The 20,567-nt window shown below is 34.7% G+C and overlaps 1 protein-coding gene across 1 annotated transcript; it reads left to right on the top strand.

Moving 5' to 3' along the window:
- The first annotated feature begins 742 nt into the window (after positions 1-742).
- Positions 743-8,824, top strand: sud1 (Prolyl 3-hydroxylase sud1). Its single transcript, XM_090116787.1, has 9 exons — positions 743-1,104; positions 1,330-1,499; positions 1,623-1,910; positions 2,284-2,478; positions 4,845-5,000; positions 5,248-5,373; positions 5,555-5,708; positions 6,040-6,338; positions 6,619-8,824. The coding sequence occupies exons 1-9, from the start codon at positions 876-878 to the stop codon at positions 6,904-6,906; spliced, it is 1,905 nt and encodes a 634-aa protein (XP_089972913.1). The 5' UTR covers positions 743-875; the 3' UTR covers positions 6,907-8,824.
- The last annotated feature ends 11,743 nt before the right edge of the window (positions 8,825-20,567 follow it).

The following is a 20,567-nucleotide window of genomic DNA, read 5'->3' as shown; positions in this document are numbered from 1 at the left end:
ATGTTCATAGTGCAATCTCCAGTGTATTAGATAAATAAGCTTCTTGTTTATCTATAGGTATTAATGTTAAATTCATTTGAATTAGATTTGTTGGTTCTATGGCATTACATTTATATTTAAATTCATTTTTCATGTGACCTTGTAGAAGTTAAAAAATAAATGTGTGCGTGTACTAGTGTACACGCGTAAGAAGTGAAACTTCTTTATGACCTTATTTTTAAAAAAAATATTTTAGGTACTTTAAACAACTTTACAGAAATACGTCAATCACGCGTCGTAGGGATAAAAACAAGATGGCGCGTAACGAAAAAATGTTACACTAAATTTTTTTGCAACCCCGATAAAGAAGTTTCACTTCAAAAATCCGTTCAGCCGTTTTTCAATAAGAAACAGGGGCCAATTATGCGGGTTTTCTTCATGTTTTCAACGCTGTATATTTATAAATAATTTAACAAAATAAAAGAAGCTTTTGAAAATCTTCTAGCGAAAATATTTAAAAAAATGTATGCGTGTACTAGAGTACACACGTAAGAAGTGAAACTTCTTTATGACCTTAAAAATGTCACGAGTATGGCGTAACGCAAAAATGTCACGCGTACGGCGTAACGCAAAAATGTCACGCGTACGGCGTAACGCAAAAATGTTGCACAAAATTTTTGTCCAACCCCGATAAAGAAGTTTCACTTCAAAAATCTTTGATGAAGCCATGGCCAAGTAGTCAAGGTCTATTGGTCTATTGAAGTTAGTAAATAACAACTGGCAACATCTTTAAATAACGTCAATACATTATTTTTGAGGTTAGGCGTCGCTTGGAAATTCGTATTAGTTTTAAATTTGGTTTTTGTTTGTGTATTATGTAGTATTGTTATGACAATATGAGTTCACCTAGAAACGATAGTGAAGAGCCGTCTTCCAGCTCTACAGGGAAACGGAGTTTTGAAAATGATGCCAATGACGCCGGCGCGTCGGGACAGCAGCAAGCCGCGAAGCGACGACTTTCGAATACTGTAATAGAAATATCTGATACAGAAAGTGATGATTCTGATGTCTGTGCAGTTAATTCTTACCAGGCTTCTGCTGATGAAGTCAAAAGGATTCGAAGAGGTGAGAAAAGTTTGTTTTGCGACAGTGACAACAAACCAAGACCGCGATGTTTTCGACGCGGGAATTTTGAATTTTTTTTTCGTATTTGGCATTATGAAACCAAAAATCAATCCAAATATTACAGTTCCTTCTATTTTTTATGTTTTGTTTAGGTATTATCATAACTAATGTAAAGTAAAACATTAATATCTGAGTAATTACATTTTTTTGATGATATTCCCGCAGACTACACATCATCATCGTCGTCATCGTCAGACTATAGTTCAGACTCGGAGTCCCCATGGGAGGATGACTCTATTGTAGTTAAGGATAAGTTTGAAACCAAAGCAACAAAGGCACATCTAAATCCTAGAGCCAATAGAATGGATGACCCTAATATAAATCCTGCATTGAAGGTATGTATGATGATAATAAATTTTTTAAGTTCATATGTAAAATCAAATTGTGCTATGTCAACAAAACATATATTTAAAAGCTGATTGATAAGCAGTGTTTTATAAACTCCTTTTACTTTTCAGGGACAAGATGTAATAGAAAGGCTCACCACACACTGGAGCGAGGACAAAGACCACACCAGTGAGGAGGTGACCCTTACATGTGAACCATTCAAATTATGCCAACTACACAACTTCCTAGCCAATCCCGAGATTATAAATAACATTGTGGACGATATGAACACATTAGATTGGACAAGGAAAAAGATGGACTTGTATGAATTCCACCAGACAACAGATCTTGCCAATCTCACATGGCAGCGGAGTATAAGAGGCATTTATGAGCTGCTAAAGACTGAATTGAAGAGTTGGGTAAGTTTATGTTTTTAAATTCATGCATCTTTAAAAGTGCAGCAGTAAGTTTGTAAAAAAAAATTGTGATCTGAAACATTTTGTTGCAATTAAATGCATTATTTTTGTTAGATCTATAATCTCAATCAAGTCACAGTGAACATTGTGAAATGGCATTCAATAGAATGCACTGCATACTCTATTCTGATGAGTTTTTTTTGTTGGTTTGTTTGTGGCCATCATGCTAATAAAGCATGATGCGTTATAGGTATGAATGAAAGACATTCAGAGGCATTTTGAATATTTATTGTTTTACTACAACTAAAAAGCTACATACAGTAAATTAAATATTTAAACTTAAAATGTTTATCCTCAAGATCATTTCTTATTCCAGGTGTCGCAAGTGACGGGCATAGAACTGGAAGGTGTTTCAGCGTCCTGCTCACTATACGGTCCTGGGGACCACCTGCTGATCCATGACGACAGACTGACGGACCGGCGTGTGGCCTTCATCCTCTACCTTGCGCCGTGGCAGCCGCCGCACAAACAGTACTCGCTACAGAACGGAGGAGATGACAGTAATCATAAGGTATTATACCTGCCCTCACCCAGAATATTCTTTCCCAAACAACAAAGAGATTTCCGATTTTTCTTATACTAATGTGTTCCCTAATAATGATGTTCCTAAATTATCTTTAAAAAATAGCAATTTAAAAAATTAGCTTTTAAAAAAAAATGTTGTGTGGTTTTATGAAACCACGGTAAAAGTGAAACTGTTCGAACGGTTCCGAACACTGCTTTATACCTACTCGGCAGCCGACTGTTACGCGACATGCGCTACACAGACCAAAAAGTTTGAGACGATGTAATAAAAGTTTCACTTTAAAAAATAGGCTATATTACTAAATAATAAATATTATAAATTATACAATTTATAACACTTATTGTTATGTTATACTTGTACAATCCCATTTAATAAAGATTGTATTATTCATCCAAGTGCATGGGCGTAGCCACGGTGGGGCAGGGTGGGGCGCTTGCCCCACCCTGGCTCGGACCTGGAAGGTACCTAGCCAAATTTAAAAAACTTAATTATCTAGGTACTGACTACAAAACTTAATATCCGTTAAAAAATTCACACTCGAGAGTTGTCAGTCGACGCAAAAAATGAGATCTAAACAAAAAGCATGCGATTCTATGTCACATGATAATATGAACTTTGGAGACAGAAAAAGTAGTGTGTAATACACTAAATGAAGCTGTTTTTATTTGGCCAAATTCACTAAATTTCCGATCCAATTTCACTTTTGTGTAACGTAAAGGGTCACTTACTGACCATATCAACACAAAATACTGACAGATCCGGGTGGAGCTTCGCTCGCAATCTTAAGGAACAGTTTTTGGCCGATATCTCGGAAACTATCCACTTTAAGGCAAAAGTTATTTCAACTTTTTTGTAAAGAGTAAAATTTTGCATCTTTTATACCCTGTAAACTTTTTTCTAAAACTTTCCGTTTATGATTTATGGCCTATTTAATGAACCGGTTTATCGTTTTCAGCTAGTAACTCGTAAAATATTGGATTAATTATGCATCTATCAATTTTTAGATCACTTTATTCTCTACAACTTGAATTTTTTTTCTAGTGCCCATATTTTTTTAGTTTTAGAACATTAATTAATGTAGAAATGCCGGCGCTTGGTGGGTGACGTGGTAAGCCAAAAGGTTTTTTACGGATGTGGTTCATTATATAGGCCATAAATCATAAACGAAAAGTTTTACAAAAAAGTTTACAAGGTATAAAAGATGCAAAATTTTACTTTCTACAAAAAACTCAAAATAACTTTTGCCTTAAAGTGGATAGTTTCCGAGATATCGGCCAAAAACTGTTCTTTAAGATTGCGATTAATATAGGCCATAAGCCGTAAACAGAAATTAAAAAAAAAGTTTACAGATGCGAAATTTTACTTTCTACAAAAAAGTACATATAAATACCTTTTGACCTAAAGTGGTTAGTTTTCGATATATCGGCCAAAAACTAAAAGATTGCGAGATCCACCTGGATCTATCAGCATTTTGTTTTTATGGTCAATATGTGACCCTTAACCTATAACAAAAATTAAATTGGATCGGAAGTGCGAGGTTGAATGCTTTATTTACTGAGTTATGTCTACCATTTAAAATGATTCAATTTTCCATTTACATAGACATGATTAGTATATTTTATGGTAAAATTAAATTAATAATCATATACATGTTGCATTTATATAAAGATAAACTATATAATATAGTGATAAAAAATTTGCAACATAAACGGCTGTATCTTTTGATTGTGTTGGTTTATTAATTTCAGCATGATACCGCCACGCGTTCCTGGGAAAAAAGGTATTTTTAGACAGATAGCCAGACGGACAACAAAGTGGGGTTACGTTTTTTTCCTTTTGAGGTTCGGAACCCTAAAAATAATATGCAACTAGCAACTATACCCGAGGTCATATCCCGGTTAATTATAGGATCACTTTGTTGTCCGTCTGTCTGTATGTCAACACCCTTTTTCTCAGGAACGCGTGAGGGTATCAAGCTGATATTATACTTAAAACTCCCTTGATGCTGTGAAAAAAATAAACCTATAAGCCAACGCAATCAAAAGATACAGCCGTAAATGCTGAAAATTTTCCCAAATTTCGAAATTCGCAAGGGAATCAAAACCTTCAGGGTCCTTCCCATGAACACAGAGTCTTGAATTTTGGTTATAGCAATATCATATAGCACAGATAAAGGAAAAATTGCTCAAACATACATTTTAGAGTTACAACTTAATATAAAGTAGGTTTGTTCGGAGCCCTCGGTGCGCGGGTCCGACTCGCGCTTGGCCGGTTTTTTTTTATTATTGCCCCACCCTATGCCCATGGCTAGCTACGCCCATGTCCAAGTGAATTGTATTGAATGGTCACAGAGCGGGTCGTGGAGCGGCTGGTCGGCCGCAATGGGCGGCGCGCTGGAACTGTTCGCGCGGGACGCGGCCGGCGCGCCGCTAGATGTCGCGCGGAGAGTCTACCCCGCTAATAACATGCTGGCCTTCTTCCAAGTCGGCAAGGAGTCCTTTCACCAGGTGCGTAAGCAGTTATATTATTATTTTTGTGCTATAAACCTAATGATGGTAACTATGATACTTTTTTCTATGGAAAAGAAAAGATTTCATTGAGTATCAAAAGGTTATAATTCATAATTTACTAATGGTGGTTAATGGAAATTTCAATTATTGTAATTGTTGTGCAGTATAGTTATACGCGTAATTTAGCATTTAAATTTTTCAGTTTTTGTTATTTGTAATTTTTGCTTGTTTATATTTTATGCAGGTGGGCGAAGTGCTGTCGATGGAGCTGCCACGGTTATCAATCAACGGTTGGTTCCACGGGCCCGCGCCGCCGCCCGAGCGCCCGCTGCCCGACACATTCACCAAGCAGCGACTGCACTCTAAACTTGTGAGTATTCTACCTCGCATGGCTTGATTTCATATTTATATAGTTTTTTTGCTTATTTTGCACAAAAATAACTTCTGTTTATAATTTTTTTCTAATCAGATCAGATTATTGATTGGAATTCTATGGCTAAGAACACAGTGTTAAAATGAAATAAATAATAATTTGTTGTGTTTGTTTCCAGGTGGTACTGCAGCAGTGGGTGGACAGCACGTACATGTCGACCCGCGTGCGCGCGCAAGTGCAGGCGCAGATGGAGCGCGCCAGCGAGGTGTGCCTGCGCGACCTGCTGCAGCCCGCGCGTGCGCAGGCGCTGCTCCACGCGCTGCAGGCGCCCGGTGAGCACACATACATGTTAGCGCGTTTCACACGTACACACACACACACACACACACACATACACGCACATATACACGCGCACACAGACCGACCCATAAGCAGGTGCATGCGCGGATGGAAAATGCTGTGTATTGACGAGGCGGGTACAAATTAAAATGTTCATAATCCGTGTGCACGCACATTTTCGTACAACAAGCATATTCATTCACATACGTTCATTTATATCTACCCTCTGATTCTAAATTATAACGTATTTACAGTGTATTAATTAATGTTTTGCTGTATGTTGTTGCAAGTACAGTACAATAATGAAAATGTGTTGTTTTCTAGACGTCCCGTGGGAGCCGTGTGACGGTCGGCACCAGCGGCGCTACGAGCGCGTGTCGCCTGCGTGGCTCGAGGCGGACGACGGGGCGGGGGCAGAGGGGGCAGCGGGGGCAGCCAGTGAGGGGGATGGGGCAGCGGGGGCAGCTGGGGCAGTGGCAGCCGTGGAGGGGCACGCGGTGCGCGCGCTGGCGCGGCTGGCGGGCTCGGCCGCGTGGGCGCGCCTGCTGGCCGACTGCACCGACCTGGCGCTCACCGCCTACTGCCGCCTCGAGCTGCAGCGCTGGACCAGGGGCAACTTTACCGTTAGCCGCTTTTTTATTTGCCATTTGATGATTACAAAATGCTGTCATGTTTTGTATAATATGTAAATTTTTTGAATATTTGTCAATTAATTAAAATCCTGTAACAAAATATTTTGAAGATAAAAAATTAAGCCATATTATGCATATTCTATTTGTTTGTAAATTTGTAACTGCATCTACAATTTATGTGTACTTACATAATATCACTCTCATTCAATATATTATGTGTATATTTCTTGACAAACCGAACACTTACAATAAATGTTTGCATATATTGCAGCTGCTCCCCACGCGCGAGCAGTACCAAGAGCCGCGTCTGGAGGCGACGCTGTACCTGGGCGTGCCGGAGCACCCGCTGTGCGGCGGGCAGACCGTGTACGTGGCGCCCGAGGAGGCGGAGGGCGAGGCGCCCGGGGGAGAAGCCCTGGTCACCGTGCCGCCCGTGCACAACGCGCTCAACCTCGTGTACTGCGACGCGGGGGCGGCCTCCTTCACCAAGTACCTCAGCAAGCTCACCATGGCCGAGCACGAACAGTTCTACATCCTGACGTGTACTTATAGCGAGTGATAGTGACAGTGTACAGTGCAAGTGTAAAGTGTTAGTGCATAGTGCAAGTGTCAAGTGCCCGTGGACCCAGGATAATGTGTGTATATTGTAACGGTATGACTGTGTATATAGTTTGACTATTGTTTGACAGTTTTCTGTAATTAACAAATAAATTTAGTATACAGTGTTTGGACGTTTTTTTACATCACAGTAGTTATAATGTTTTGTGTACTCTTTGCAGAGTGAGTGTGGTATAGTCTAAGATCCCACCGCAGGATCAGTGCGTTCATCGGTTTTTTGCTGAAAACCGAATTTTTATGTATATTTATAATTAGGAGAATATATATCGACTAGGTTGCCAGTCAAAATTTGGCCGCAAGCATGTTTAATTAAAATTTTTCTAATCGGTTTTTGGGAAAAAAATTCGTTCACTTGTTTTTTGAATAAAATGTAGTCTACATCACGTCAAATGATATAAAAATTCTAAAAAATCACGGTTGCCGCTTTTCACCTGGCCGCAACATCTTGGCAGCCTGGTGCGAACAGGTATGATTTCGATTCATTTTTACGTTCATAACGCACATTTATGAATCATATATCAAATTAAAGCTATTTTTTTTCTATTTATTATCATATATGATTGCCTAATTAAATCCGGCCGCAAATAAGGGTTGCCGGCTGTTAAAGATGTTGAATATTTAAGGTTGAGTGTAAACATGCTTGCGGCCAAATTTTGACTGGCAACCTAGTCGATATATATTCTCCTAATTATAAATACATACCTATACATAAAAATTCGGTTTTCAGCAAAAAACCGATGAACGCACTGATCCTGCATCCGGATCTCGTACTAGTATAAACGATAGTATTCAGTTGGGATTCACAAAAAAATTACGATTTTTATGCACAGGGTTTCTTTAATATAAAAATGAAAACAAACTAATTGTTAATTAGTGTTGATTAGTATAAAAAATCTAAATCTTAAAATATAATGTGATGAAATGCAACTTCATTCACCTTTTACATGATTTAGCAGCACCAGGGCTGGACTCATTCATTTGCTAAAATATTTGCTAATAAAATCATTAAAATTATTTTAACTATCTAAGGAATGTCTACTTATAATTATTTTATTTATTTAAAATTTTTTTGTTAATTGGTTAACTTGGTTTTAATCATAAAATATATGAATGCTACCTAAAATATCTAAATAAGTTATTGGTTTAGGTTTTACCCTGTGTATTGTTTTTTAATATACTCACTACCACAATTGGAGAAATGAATTATTGACTATTAATTTTTTTTGTTCTCTTTTTTGAACCTGTTTAATGCAATTTATTTTGAATGTTTAATTAGTCAGTAATAAAAACAATAGTTATGTAAATGTGTCAATTGTATTAGTTTCAAAGTAATTCTTAAAATTCAATAGTGTTCACTTTTGACTAATAAACTACAATATTGTAAACTCAATGACTGATGAAAGGAATTTATAAGTTAGTACTATTTTAATTTTAAATATGTAGTAGGTACTTATCACGTGAAATAATCTAGCGAAAATAAAAATGTTAGCAAATATTTTTACTACACTTATGTAGGCACTTACTTTAAAGTACAAAAAGTTTATACCCTTCAATACCAAGGTTTTATAAAGTATTGCTTTTATGGCGAAATGTGGGCCATCAAGGGATGCCTGGCAGATGTGAAACATCGACATTATTTTGCACGACGAATTTAGTGAAAACACTACTGTATAGATTTATCACATCGAAACGATGAAGAAAAAGATGATTGAAATAATAAATTGTAATTTAACTAAATGAAAATGCAGCAAATGGCAATTTATTGTTTCAAGTGGAACCACAAAGTTGGTAGAGCAATAAAATCTTTGATTTGTTTATTTTGTGTAAATTATTTGTTCTCATTAATAAAATTGTAAATAGTAATTAATTGAGTGTTTTCATTTGACCCCGCAACAGATTCCTTTACATAATTTAAATTCGTATTAGTGTGTTTATCTACAAAATGTTTCGGTTATGATTGCCATGCAACAGTCTGAAACAATAAACAGATTTTGTATCGATAAAATGTTCTAAATACAATTTCGAAGTCATTTACAATACAAGTAACCAAGTAAATAAAGTTACCAAGTTGGTTATTAAAATTTTATTTCTAATCTTAGTTCAAGAGAGAAAGAAAACGTTAATTATTGGTATTAAAAAAATGAGTGACCTACAATGCAAAAACTTACGAAAATTTGCTTATATAACGAAAAGGGTTTGGACTCAGCAGTTCGAAATGTAATAAACTTCCAACTTAATACATATAAATTATTATGTATCAAAGTCATTAATTTTTAAAAAACTTTGGTACATGCTCGGTACTCTGTATTTGCAAGAAAGTCGTAAACATGGCTCAATCACCTAACTAATTTTCATTTACGTAAATAGTGTCCACGATTACTATTAATATACAATAAGCTCCCAATGAAATTAGTTAACCGTGCATGAACACCATATAAATGAAATATGTATATGAATAATTCAAGAACATGCGTATCTGTAGATAACAAGAAACAAATTGTATTAACATAAAATGACTCTATTTCGCTTAGAGCTTAGAAAGGCAAGTTGTGTGCGCATCAAGCCGATATTAAGGTCGCCGGCTGATCCTTCGATATTAAATATTCGCTTCACTGATCGCACGATCACTATTTTAAAATTACTTATTTACTCGTGTCATCTCTTCCGCTAACTGAAAACTAAAACAACTTTGTTTAAACTACACAAATACAGATACAAACGGTAAGCATAATACGGTTAATCATTTCCTTGTTTGTACCTCTACGTTCTGACTTCTTGTTATCATACAAACAGAAAAGTTACAGATTTTAAGTACCTAGAGCGTATGTTATTGCATCAATTCTATTTAATGTTCATGCTTATTGCATAAAGCATTGTACGAATTTGAATCTTACGAGCTGGATAATAATTCAAATAGCAAATAAAAACAGTTTTAATCCTCGAAATTAATTTACGATGTGTGTGAATTTTATTAGGTATGCTGCTACCGCGTCTGAAGGATTTAAGTTATTTCTGCCAAAGAAACATTATTATTGAAGGTAAACTCTAAAATACTAATAAGAATGTATTGAAGCGTGTTTCGTTTGAGCGTTTCCATTAGCAATAATCCCTGGACGATCTCTGTAGTCTGTAGAGTTAGAGAGTGGAGACGATGCAACAGATTTGTGTAGACGCTCCGTCATCAAATACGCTTACCGAAGTGTGACTAATTCGACGTCTAATGTGATTAGTTAAATTTGCATTGGTTGATGTGGAATACATTCTGGATTCTGTAATAAATGGCTTTTCATGTACAAATACCTATTACACATTTAATAAAATACCTTCACTACATCGAAATCGACATAGATCATCGAATACATTGCGAAATCCGCCTATTGTAAAAACATTTATATTCAAAGCGTTATCACTTTGTGTAGCATAAAAAATATTGTATGTCATCAGTTTGAAAGTACATATGTAAGTTTGTAAAGAAGTTGTTTAGATCTGATGCAACGTAGGTGTGGAGACACCAGAGATTTCTTCAAGTCCCAAAGTTATAAAGACGTTTCATTGCTTGCCCCACTTTAAGATCACGTATCTGCGGACACTGATTGCCTTCCCGAGAGACTTCGTCCATGTGTGAGTGTGATCTAGCTCGGCCTCTAACTTGTAGGTACTTAATGTCTATGTGTGTTTAGATGTTTGTAACATCGTGTACGCTCAGCCAGATTAGATGATAGTTGTTGCTTTCATCAATTAATTATATCTCTCGGAGGAAATAGTTAATTAATAGTTTTTGTTAGTTTAAATCATGAATTGAAATTAACTAGAGACATCACAATAACTTCGCAATATTATTCTCGTAGTGTTATAATTTCCAATTGTCCGAATACTAAACGATTAGATATATTTTGTTTTATTGTTTCAGAGATTATAATATCTCATTCTAGTCTGAAACGTTCTATTCAGTCAGGATTAGCATATAGATTTCTATATTTTATTATATTCAGGTTTAAACTAAATCAAACTAAAAACATCAAGGTCTCGTAAAAATACGTCAAATACGTTAGATCAAGATACTCTCTAAAATATTAAAGTGCATCCAACACAATATAACGTGGGATGTACCTATCGCTCGCTCGTAAACTGGCGGCAGTTATCGAGACAGTAAAATGTTTAACGGCGGGTTAGCGCTATCACAATAAGTGATATTGCTTTATAATCCAGCTCTTAGTCTCTTTTAGGTGGAATAGAATTGGCCTGTGAAAACTACGACTTTACACACTAATCACCTAATGAAGAAATAAAATTTTTAGTAATTATGTTAAGTAGAGCATTTTGATATCTAGATAATGATAAGATCAGCAGGTAGGTATACAGTGTGGAAAATTTCGATGGGCCCTGGAGGGAAAGTATTTGAATACTTTTTTTCATTACTTGAAATTAACTTAAAATGAAATTGTTAATGTTAATGTTAACGTAAACGTTAATGTTAACGTTATGATTGTTATGACTGTTAATTAAAAAAAAAGTTTGAAAAACTAAGAAACACGCTTTTTGGAAGAATTTTTAGTTTTTCAAACTCTATTTATTATAAATTTTTATCTTTCGCAAATATTACATTAAAAAATGACGATGAAGATTGCAAAAAATCAAATATAATACAGCTACAAGCTTAGATTTTTTCTTCTTTTTACGATCGCTTCAACCGATTCAATCTGTCGGAGCTTTCAACTTTATCTTTTAACACTAAAGAATTATAGTTTTCAAAAGAATTTAATAAAGTATTCTCGAGAGTTTATCATTGAACGCGATTAACTCTTATATCCAGAGAAAGTTTTATATCTATGAGTGCACTTGGGGCCCCGCATCGAGCCTAACCATTGCTTACACGATTTATAAGCATCTTGTGTTGTGAAGGACTTATGGTAATTTTAAAATAATATAAATTGATCGATATACATGATTTGTGTAAAAATTGGGGAGGGATTTTTTTTATCTTTTATTTTAACTGAAAGGAAGATAAAAGTAAATCTTAGAAAATTATATTTAAGAATGTAATCTTTTTGGATTGTAAAACATACAAAGAAATCTAAAAAACTTTCAGCTCTCTATGTAGAGTGCGGGTTGCGGGGGTAATGAAACACGTGTATCTTCCTCGAGTGATTTATTATAACTGAACTTATATACACTACAGTACAAGACAAGAAGCTTATATCTAATACACTGCATCTATTTTTGCGATAATAATCGACCGCAATACATTTATAAAGCCCTAGAAAGTGCAGTGCGCCCCTGGGAAAACTTTTACACCTAAAGGTAAGCGCAAGACAGCTTGTGCGACTTTGTGACTGTTCCACCTCGCTTCATAGTCGGCCATTTTTGCCGGCATCCATTTTTAACGGATACTCGCCGTTTGCGTCTTTATTAGTGTGGAAACAAAATCACTCTTTGTTTCCCGTTTGATTTATGCAACCTTTTCACGTAAATAGTAAATGATTTTTAACAAATGAAAGTATCAAGTTCGTGACTCCCTTCTTGATACAGATGAGACGAGACGCATAATATGTATTTTAATGAAACAATTTATTTTAATTAGAAAGTATTTAAATTTTAATTTCTAGAATACTCTTTGGTAGAGTTTATTATATTTTTATAATGTTCGTCACATGACCAAAGTAAAAATAATGTGATGATCGCGGAATGGCCGTGAATAGATTTTGTATTTTTTAAGCTATAAACTAAAAAAAAATATTTAGTTTCGTAGATATTCAATTGTATTGATATGTTTAAATATTTTACCAAGTTTAATAGTTTTTAGCTAGAACTCTTTTTAGCTTTTTCAAATTAAATTACTTCCATTTTACCCTTAACTGTTTGTGATTAGAATCTCGATTCAAGTTTAAAATGTAGAAGAACTAAAAGATAATTCACAAAAGCTGTATAACAGTTTAAAATGTTTGCAGTTTAATTTATTTTAAATGTTTTCTTTCATCGTCCTTTGAAAGAGGTAATTTAATTAGTGAAAGGAATTAAAGATATCATCAGATTCGAAAGAATAGAAGAAATTTGTTTTCAACTTATTTCAATTTACTTTACCTATACGTTGCATTCACATCCATTGAAAATAAAGTCGTTAATATGTTATTATGAATACTCAATTTGTTTCAGGAATGGGTATTAAATCAATAAAAAAATACGGTCGACCGTTTAGCATTTTGCAAGCATTTAGACGGATACGCAAAGTATTTTGACACTGTACACTGTACACTGTTTGACACATGTACACTGTACACTGTTTGACACATTACAGTGTCAAAATACTATTACAGTGTAGTACCAAATTAGACTCAAATATTATATTGAGATAATTTCTTGCTTAAAACTTTAATATCATTTGAAAGTATTGAAGCTTAAATATAAAAAGCAGTGAAGCACACATAATTTACATATTCTAAAAGTATCTCGAACCACAATTCAATTAACTGGTGATTATCGTCAGCTAAGTGTCGCACCGCGCACGGCTAACAGTATCGCAGAGCATCGGAGTGTAAAGTAGTGTCAATGTGGTGTACAATTAAAGAAACAATGTATTGTTAAGTAATTGATTATAGAAAGCTCTTTGTGCCGCTTGCCGGCCGAGCGTCGGGGGAAATATATTTCTTGTAGGCCATCACAGGAGCGGAAGGAAAAGTTTATAAAGAAGAATTTAATTTAGGAAAATAGAAACTATGTAGTATTTATACCTGTCATAAATTGACCAGTGTAAAAAAATAACTGAATAAAACCATATGTAAAGGTTCATCAACCTTTTAATCAAAAAAACTGAACTTGAAGTTAGACATAACGAATTTCCTCGAACAAAAAACGTACTCGATCACTAAATACTAGAAAAAAAAATATGTATTATAATATAATCGCATACGCTTCTGTCACTCGCTAGTTTAGTGCCGGGTGCAGCGGCGCGATGCGCGAAATACGATCTCACCGGTGGTTTTAAAGAATACAAGTGCACTCGCCACGAAACAATTCAATCTGCTGCCTCTATAGGTGCTATATATATAGGTTATAGGTGCTAGCTGATACAAGTGTGTATAACGACGTTACTCACTGTTAAATGTCAGAGTGCATTTTTGTGGTAATAATATAATGAAAAATGACTAGCTTTAGCTCGCAGTTCAACTCTCGCGGTAAAAAGTATGTGTTAATGCGGACTATAACCTATCTGTTAACCAAATTTCACAAAGATCCGATAACCTGTTTTTGCGTGAAAGACTAACAAACTTTCACGTTTATAATATAGTATGAATATGATGTTATGATAGTAATTTCGTTTTAAGAAAATGTTATTCAGCCTTCGAATTCGATCAAAAATGCATTGAATTAAGATAAAATCTCTTTTATGAGTAAATCAATACTGATTAACGTGAGTTTAAAGTATAAGCTTTTTTTATTTTAAATGAAGAAATAGTCGGTTCACAGGTAGATTACATCGTTAGACATAGATAAAAAGTTTTAAACAAATTTAAAAGTGTGGTAGAAATGCAAAAGCGTCTATTTTAAAAGTTAAAGCACAGAGCTCGCCGCTACGCAATCTCGTAGCGGCGTAGCATGTAGTTTCCGTAGCTCGTAGCTGTGTTTAGTTATTTGTTACTTCAACATTTATAATCATAACCTTTGTTCATAGTATATAGGTCATTTATGACCACAAAAATATTGTTTGTTATAAATTAAGTTATGTATATGCAATAATAAGAAATATTTTTTGGTTTTGATAACTGCAAATCATACATTTTTTTTTTATAATAGAGCGGGTAACGGAGCAGGTGGGTCACCTAGTGAGGTGATCACCACCGCCCATGAGCACTCACAAAGTTACCTTTGTGAGACTGTTACCGACTTTCGAAAATTAATTAATGCATTGTGTTTCAGAAGTATTTCTAACATTAATAATTTGTTATATATCTTTATAGATTTATTATGCCAAAGTACATATACTATTTCTTAAAAACGAACAACACACAAAAAAAACCTTAAAATTGTCATTCCTGCACAATTCCCATAGCACAAGAAAATATACGCTGAAACTTTTGGTTTTCGTTTATTGAAACAAATACGTTTATCTCAATCCGAAACACGAGTGCGACATATTGGGCCGTCCATTTGCTAAAATCGACAAGGAAATATCAACTCTATCCCCTCGAGTTTTTGCTCAAATTCGCATTGCATTCCTAAAGATATTCTGGGAATTCTGATAAAGGTGCAGTTTGATGAATTTTAAATCGTAATACTGAGGAATAGAGTGTAGATTCAAACGATTGAATTACCGCTAGCCAACCCATTTGCATAAGTTGTGGATATAGCGAATGGTTTGTATGGGATTGTGTGGCGAGAATCATCTATACTTGAAGTTTTTTCCTATTAAAAACCAGTTTGTATAATTTTCTATCGAGGACATGAAGTTTGCTCGAATTACTCGAGAAAATAAGAAACGGAGATGTGTTTGTAGACTATTATAGATAACTCGTGAGGTAGGTTCCATGAGTGTACAGTGACCGTTTCAATTTCCATGACAAATCTCATCACATTGTTATCGCATTATATTATCACACACTTTCTAAACTTTAAAAACTTTTATAGTGTGTTTGTTTTACATATTTGTATCTACCTATATTATGTACTTTGCCAAATAGTGAAATTAAGGACTCATGTTATGCGTGGATATTGTATGTACTTTCAACTTATGCTTCCGTACCCGGAAGTGAAATTATTCTTGGGATAGTTGTATCATAGGAAATGGTAGCTTACACAATATACTGTCATTATTGATATTGATATCGATATATTAATTTTGTAGTATATTACCTGTATTAAAAGATTTAATAAATTATAAGATTTTGGTACATTCAAATTGTATAATGAGTGAATATTATGAATCGTTTAGAGGCGAAGGGAGGTTGTCAGGGTTAGGGGCGAGAGGGGGGAAGAGGGGAGGTCGCGCTCATGAATTACAAAATGTAAAATATGTCCTAATGTATTCCGCATCACAGACCATCGCGGAACAGACGGTTTACAGGGCATTTGAACGATGTTATTAAATATTTTTTTTTTTAATTTCTTATTAAATCATGTTAGGCATGAGCTGTTGAGTTTTTATTATTTTAATATTGTGTAAAGCCAATACTATACATGCATTGTTAGAATATTGCATTATGGTTGAAACCTGTTTATAGGAATGTTGTTAAGTTGATGATTTTTTTATGGCAAATTTTCGTAGTGCTCAATTTCTTAGAATATTTATATGAGAAGTTAATTAAATGAGTACTTGAAATACAAACAGTAAATATTATAATTTTATGCTCTATATATAATCGTAAGGGATAAAATCGTGTCGTATAAACGATCGGTGAATTCCCGGTCGCTACCACATTAACCATTGTTTCCTTTACAAACCTTTTTAACTATTCACGGAGTGTTTATTTAGAAGTATTATTTGAAGGACTCATTACCGGTTCTTGATTAATATTTGTAACGGTCACTATAATAGTTAGTAATTATGAAATAGTGGACAAGTTAAATAAGGTAAAATAGTAAGACATTTAGTGCGTTCCGTGCTTGTGTGTGTGTGGGAGTTGTCATGCGTTCTGTAACAAAATGTGGCTAAAGATAGAGAGTAGAGACTGTGGTAGAGACACCTAAAAATCTATATTTCATCTGTTACTCAGCTGACTGTCATAAAAAATGATAACATTTTGCAGAAGCAGAGGAAATATTATGAAATAAATGAAAAATCTTCTCAAAAACAGAATAATGCCTACTTTTAGGTTCATCTTAATATTATTCAAAATTTTGTTCTTTAAAATACAATGCTAATTTCGTCCAACATAACCTCAGCCATAATTAATGATTGTAAATTTATTTATATCAGTGAGGTGCAAATGGAGGGTTGACAGCTCTAATGGACGCAAAAAAACTTCATTTTGAGTTGTGACAGTGCCGCCATATTGATGAGCGTCTTTCAGGTTTCTTTGAAAATACACAACATTTTTATTTTTAAGTTCCTAAGGAATAAGTGTTACTCGTATTAAAAGGATTTGTAGTTATTAAATTATTATAGAAACATGTATAGCATTCGAATAACTTATATTAGAAAGCGTACCCGATAATGTTTTTATCTTTAATGTAACGAAAAAGACGAAATTACTGGACAAGGCGGATATTTTAAATGAAAGGGTTTGTGATCGCAGGCTTACGTTGAGTTCCGCTGAATCTCATGTCAAAACAGATCCGTTTAACTGTATTCATAAATGCCAGCCCTTTCCGAATTAATTATATAAACGCAGTAATATATTTATTTGCGCGCTAATTCCCATAATCCTGGAAATCCTGGGCCTGTAGACAAAGTAACAATTACAAAACGATAACGAAGTTAGAAATCGCAAAAATGTATGGGATTGACATACGCCGCGTTAGATCACGTGGTCTATCTAATGTCAATCCCATACATTTTTGCGATTTCTAACTTCGTTATCGTTTTGTAGTTGTTACTTTGTCTAAGGCCCCTGTCCTCAGTTTAGCAATTTAAATAACCCGGAGTTACCCTCTTTTGAATGAATTCATCTAAATAATCAGCTGTTGTCCTCTCCATTAGATATGATAGGGAAAACAGGACTGTAATAATACAGCATAAAGGATTAAACTGGCTTGCAAGATGTGATGTTAGAAGTCGAATTTGATCACTTGAGGGAAACAATTGCAATGCTCGGTTACAGTTCATTTTAATAAAATATGTTTTCTTTGTACAAAATATTGTCTTATTGTAACTAAGTAGTCTTTTTTTAGTAAGTAGTTATTAATTCCAAGTTATAATAATTAGATGTTTTAGATAGCCTTACTGAAGTATATGAAAAATATATGTATCTAACCATTCTATCAAAATATTCCTCAAAATAAAAGACCTCTACGCAAAATGGATCGAAATAGGTTCAGTCATAGATTGCGGAATCGGAACATACATTTGTAGGTACTGTTATCGTAGTAAGGATTCAATTCAACAGACCCAGCTAAACCCAACAGTTGCCTTTAAATCTTCACATTAAAACTCATAATTTTTACTCGAATTAAATTTTACCTTCATATTACCCCTAATTGGCTTAGCACTAATAAAAGGTAAACATCTGTTGTGCGTTCATTTGTCGGAAAGCAGCGGCCAGTGTGGCATCGCTGCAATCACAAAAACAAACAGCTAAGCATTAGCACCAGCACACAGACGGAACAAACACTGCAAACGGAAAATAGACAATGATGCAAAAGTAATTATGAAAGTATGCGGTGTGTAGAGGCTCTGTGAACTGTGATCTGACGCGTCGTCGGAAAATGAAATGACACCAATGTTTTAGTTAACAGAGGTGTAAACAAAGATGAAAAAAATTATTTTAGGAGAGATTTTTTAATCACATGTTATGTACAGATAAAGTACAAATTAATTATGTAATGTAATTTTAATTAATTATAAATTCATAGTTATATTTTGCAATTTCAATCGTGTTTGGTAAAATGATTGAAAAATGTTCGCTCGTACCCTTTCCGTGGAAAGTTGGATTTCAGAAATCATTTAGCCATCATTTCACACGACACATATGCAGTTTCCTTGACAGATTGAACTCACTCCACAAATGTAGCGTTCTATCGCCGGGCCATTACACTAAAACGGTTTCACAGTTCGTGTCGGCGCCGCAATGTAATGGCGGCTAATGCTGCAGCCTGCAGGGACTGAGTGCACTTCTCTGTTACTATTGACCACGTTTAGGATTACGTTAGGAAACATATGAATGGTAGACCGACGATTATCTTAACCTTGCTTTTGAAGTAGTTTGTAGGGATTAGCGTAATGAAACATTGACGAAAGACTAAAGAGAGTATTCTAGTTGCTGTTTAAGAACTGCTTACTTGCTATCTTAACCTGTATGACCATTTTTGTATACAAACATGCATTGTACACAGTTTCTTTGTATCACAAATCTTAATATATATAAATCTCGTGTCACAATGTTTGTCCTCAATGGACTCCTAAACCACTTAACCGATTGCAATAAAATTCGCACACCATGTGCAGTTCGATCCAACTTGATAGATAGGATAGTTTAAACTTATGGTACTTAAGGTACCACGGGCGAAGCCGGGGCGGACCACTAGTTAATTATAAATTATGATATATGTGGAAGACACTGAAGAAAGATTTTCCTTCATCCACAATCAAAGCACGTTCTTATGTAGCTTTTTTCACTGTCCAAATTCGTATTAGTAATTATTTTTAACCTCCGCCCTTTGTGCAATGTTGCTGTGTGTATATTGCAATATGGAAGTATGAAATGAACATTCTTGTTTCATTATTTTTGAAATTCTTTTACCGTGCTCTCTCTGATGCCAAATTAAATTAAAAGAACTAATGAAATGTGTAGAAGGTTAGGAGACGGCGAGTGGCTGAGTGGTGTGTGTGAGCAACTGATAGCCAGGGATGTACAATGGATATTATTTAGTACTTAATGCTATTTTCTTCGTGGATTAGAAGGAATCGTTGCGATGTGATTGTTTAATTCTGAGAAGAAGGATTTATTAATAAGATCATGCCCTCATTCTATCCTGAAACAGTTTTTTATGATAATATTTATTGCTAATTGAGGTCAACCACTCCATTGGATCGTTTGACTTTCGTTAATTTATCAATTTAACAACTGTGATAATGACATTTACCTATAATAATTGCATACAGTTTATTTATATTGATAGAGTAAATCATAATTCGATTTTCTTTTTACGTAGAGACTGACCTGACCTGACCTTTGATAGATTCAAATAGTTCAAACTTATCGTCCCTTCTATTTCGGTGACTAGTATAAAGTTAAACTGCGGTTAAATCAGTAGCAAATGTGTTGCCCTCATTAAATTTAAATGTCAATAACTAACGCAGATCCTCGCTGGTGGCTTCCTGCAAACACTGTGTGCAAAGTTGCAGCTAAACTAATTAGGGATGGCAACTTGGTGGTTTTTCAGGAAGCGGGGGCTGGCAATAATTACTAGTTGCGGGCTTGTACTTGTCTCTTGTAGTTTTAATAGTTACTATTTAGTTTCAGCATAAGAAAATTAAATATTTGAGTAAAGTTGCATATGTTCTATTTAATTATTGATTGATTGACGCAAAGAGTCAATTAAATTGATTGACGCAAAGAGCAAGCTCGTTATAAGATCTATTTAATTCCATATGAACTTATCGATGTTTTATTATAAATAATACAAATCATTAAATTTATCAATGAAAAGAATTAATTATTTTGAGTGAAATATAGAACCAATACTTCAGATAAAAGAGGATTAATTCTCATCACATTAATGAGACTATAAGCTCAACAAATTGAATGCATTTTCTCCTTTGATGTGGTTTGTGCGCATTTTTCTGCGTAAATTCTTATTAGTATTTAGGTGATAAATTCCTTTTTTACTACTTATAGTGGTCTAGAATTTAGTAGATAGGGAGGCGAATAGGGGAATTTTCGGTAATACTCGAGCGTGGCAGTTTAAGATAAACTCAAAACTCAAACTCAAACTCAAACATTCATTTAT

The sequence above is a fragment of the Colias eurytheme genome, chromosome 26, assembly GCF_061535395.1.
Source record: "Colias eurytheme isolate Ceu_HAF_F1 chromosome 26, ilColEury1 Martin Lab GWU primary, whole genome shotgun sequence".
In the NCBI taxonomy this organism is placed as follows: Eukaryota; Metazoa; Arthropoda; class Insecta; order Lepidoptera; family Pieridae; genus Colias; species Colias eurytheme.
The sequence above is the reverse complement of the archived record's forward strand: the minus strand, read 5'-3'. Positions and strand labels throughout refer to the sequence as shown.

Bases quoted from the DNA above. Each gene is read 5' to 3' on its own strand.
- sud1 (XM_090116787.1), top strand. From the start codon at position 876: ATGAGTTCACCTAGAAACGATAGTGAAGAGCCGTCTTCCAGCTCTACA. The intron at 2,479-4,844 runs GTATTATACCTG...GAATGGTCACAG, and splicing joins GAGATGACAGTAATCATAAG to AGCGGGTCGTGGAGCGGCTG. The intron at 6,339-6,618 runs GTTAGCCGCTTT...CATATATTGCAG, and splicing joins GGACCAGGGGCAACTTTACC to CTGCTCCCCACGCGCGAGCA.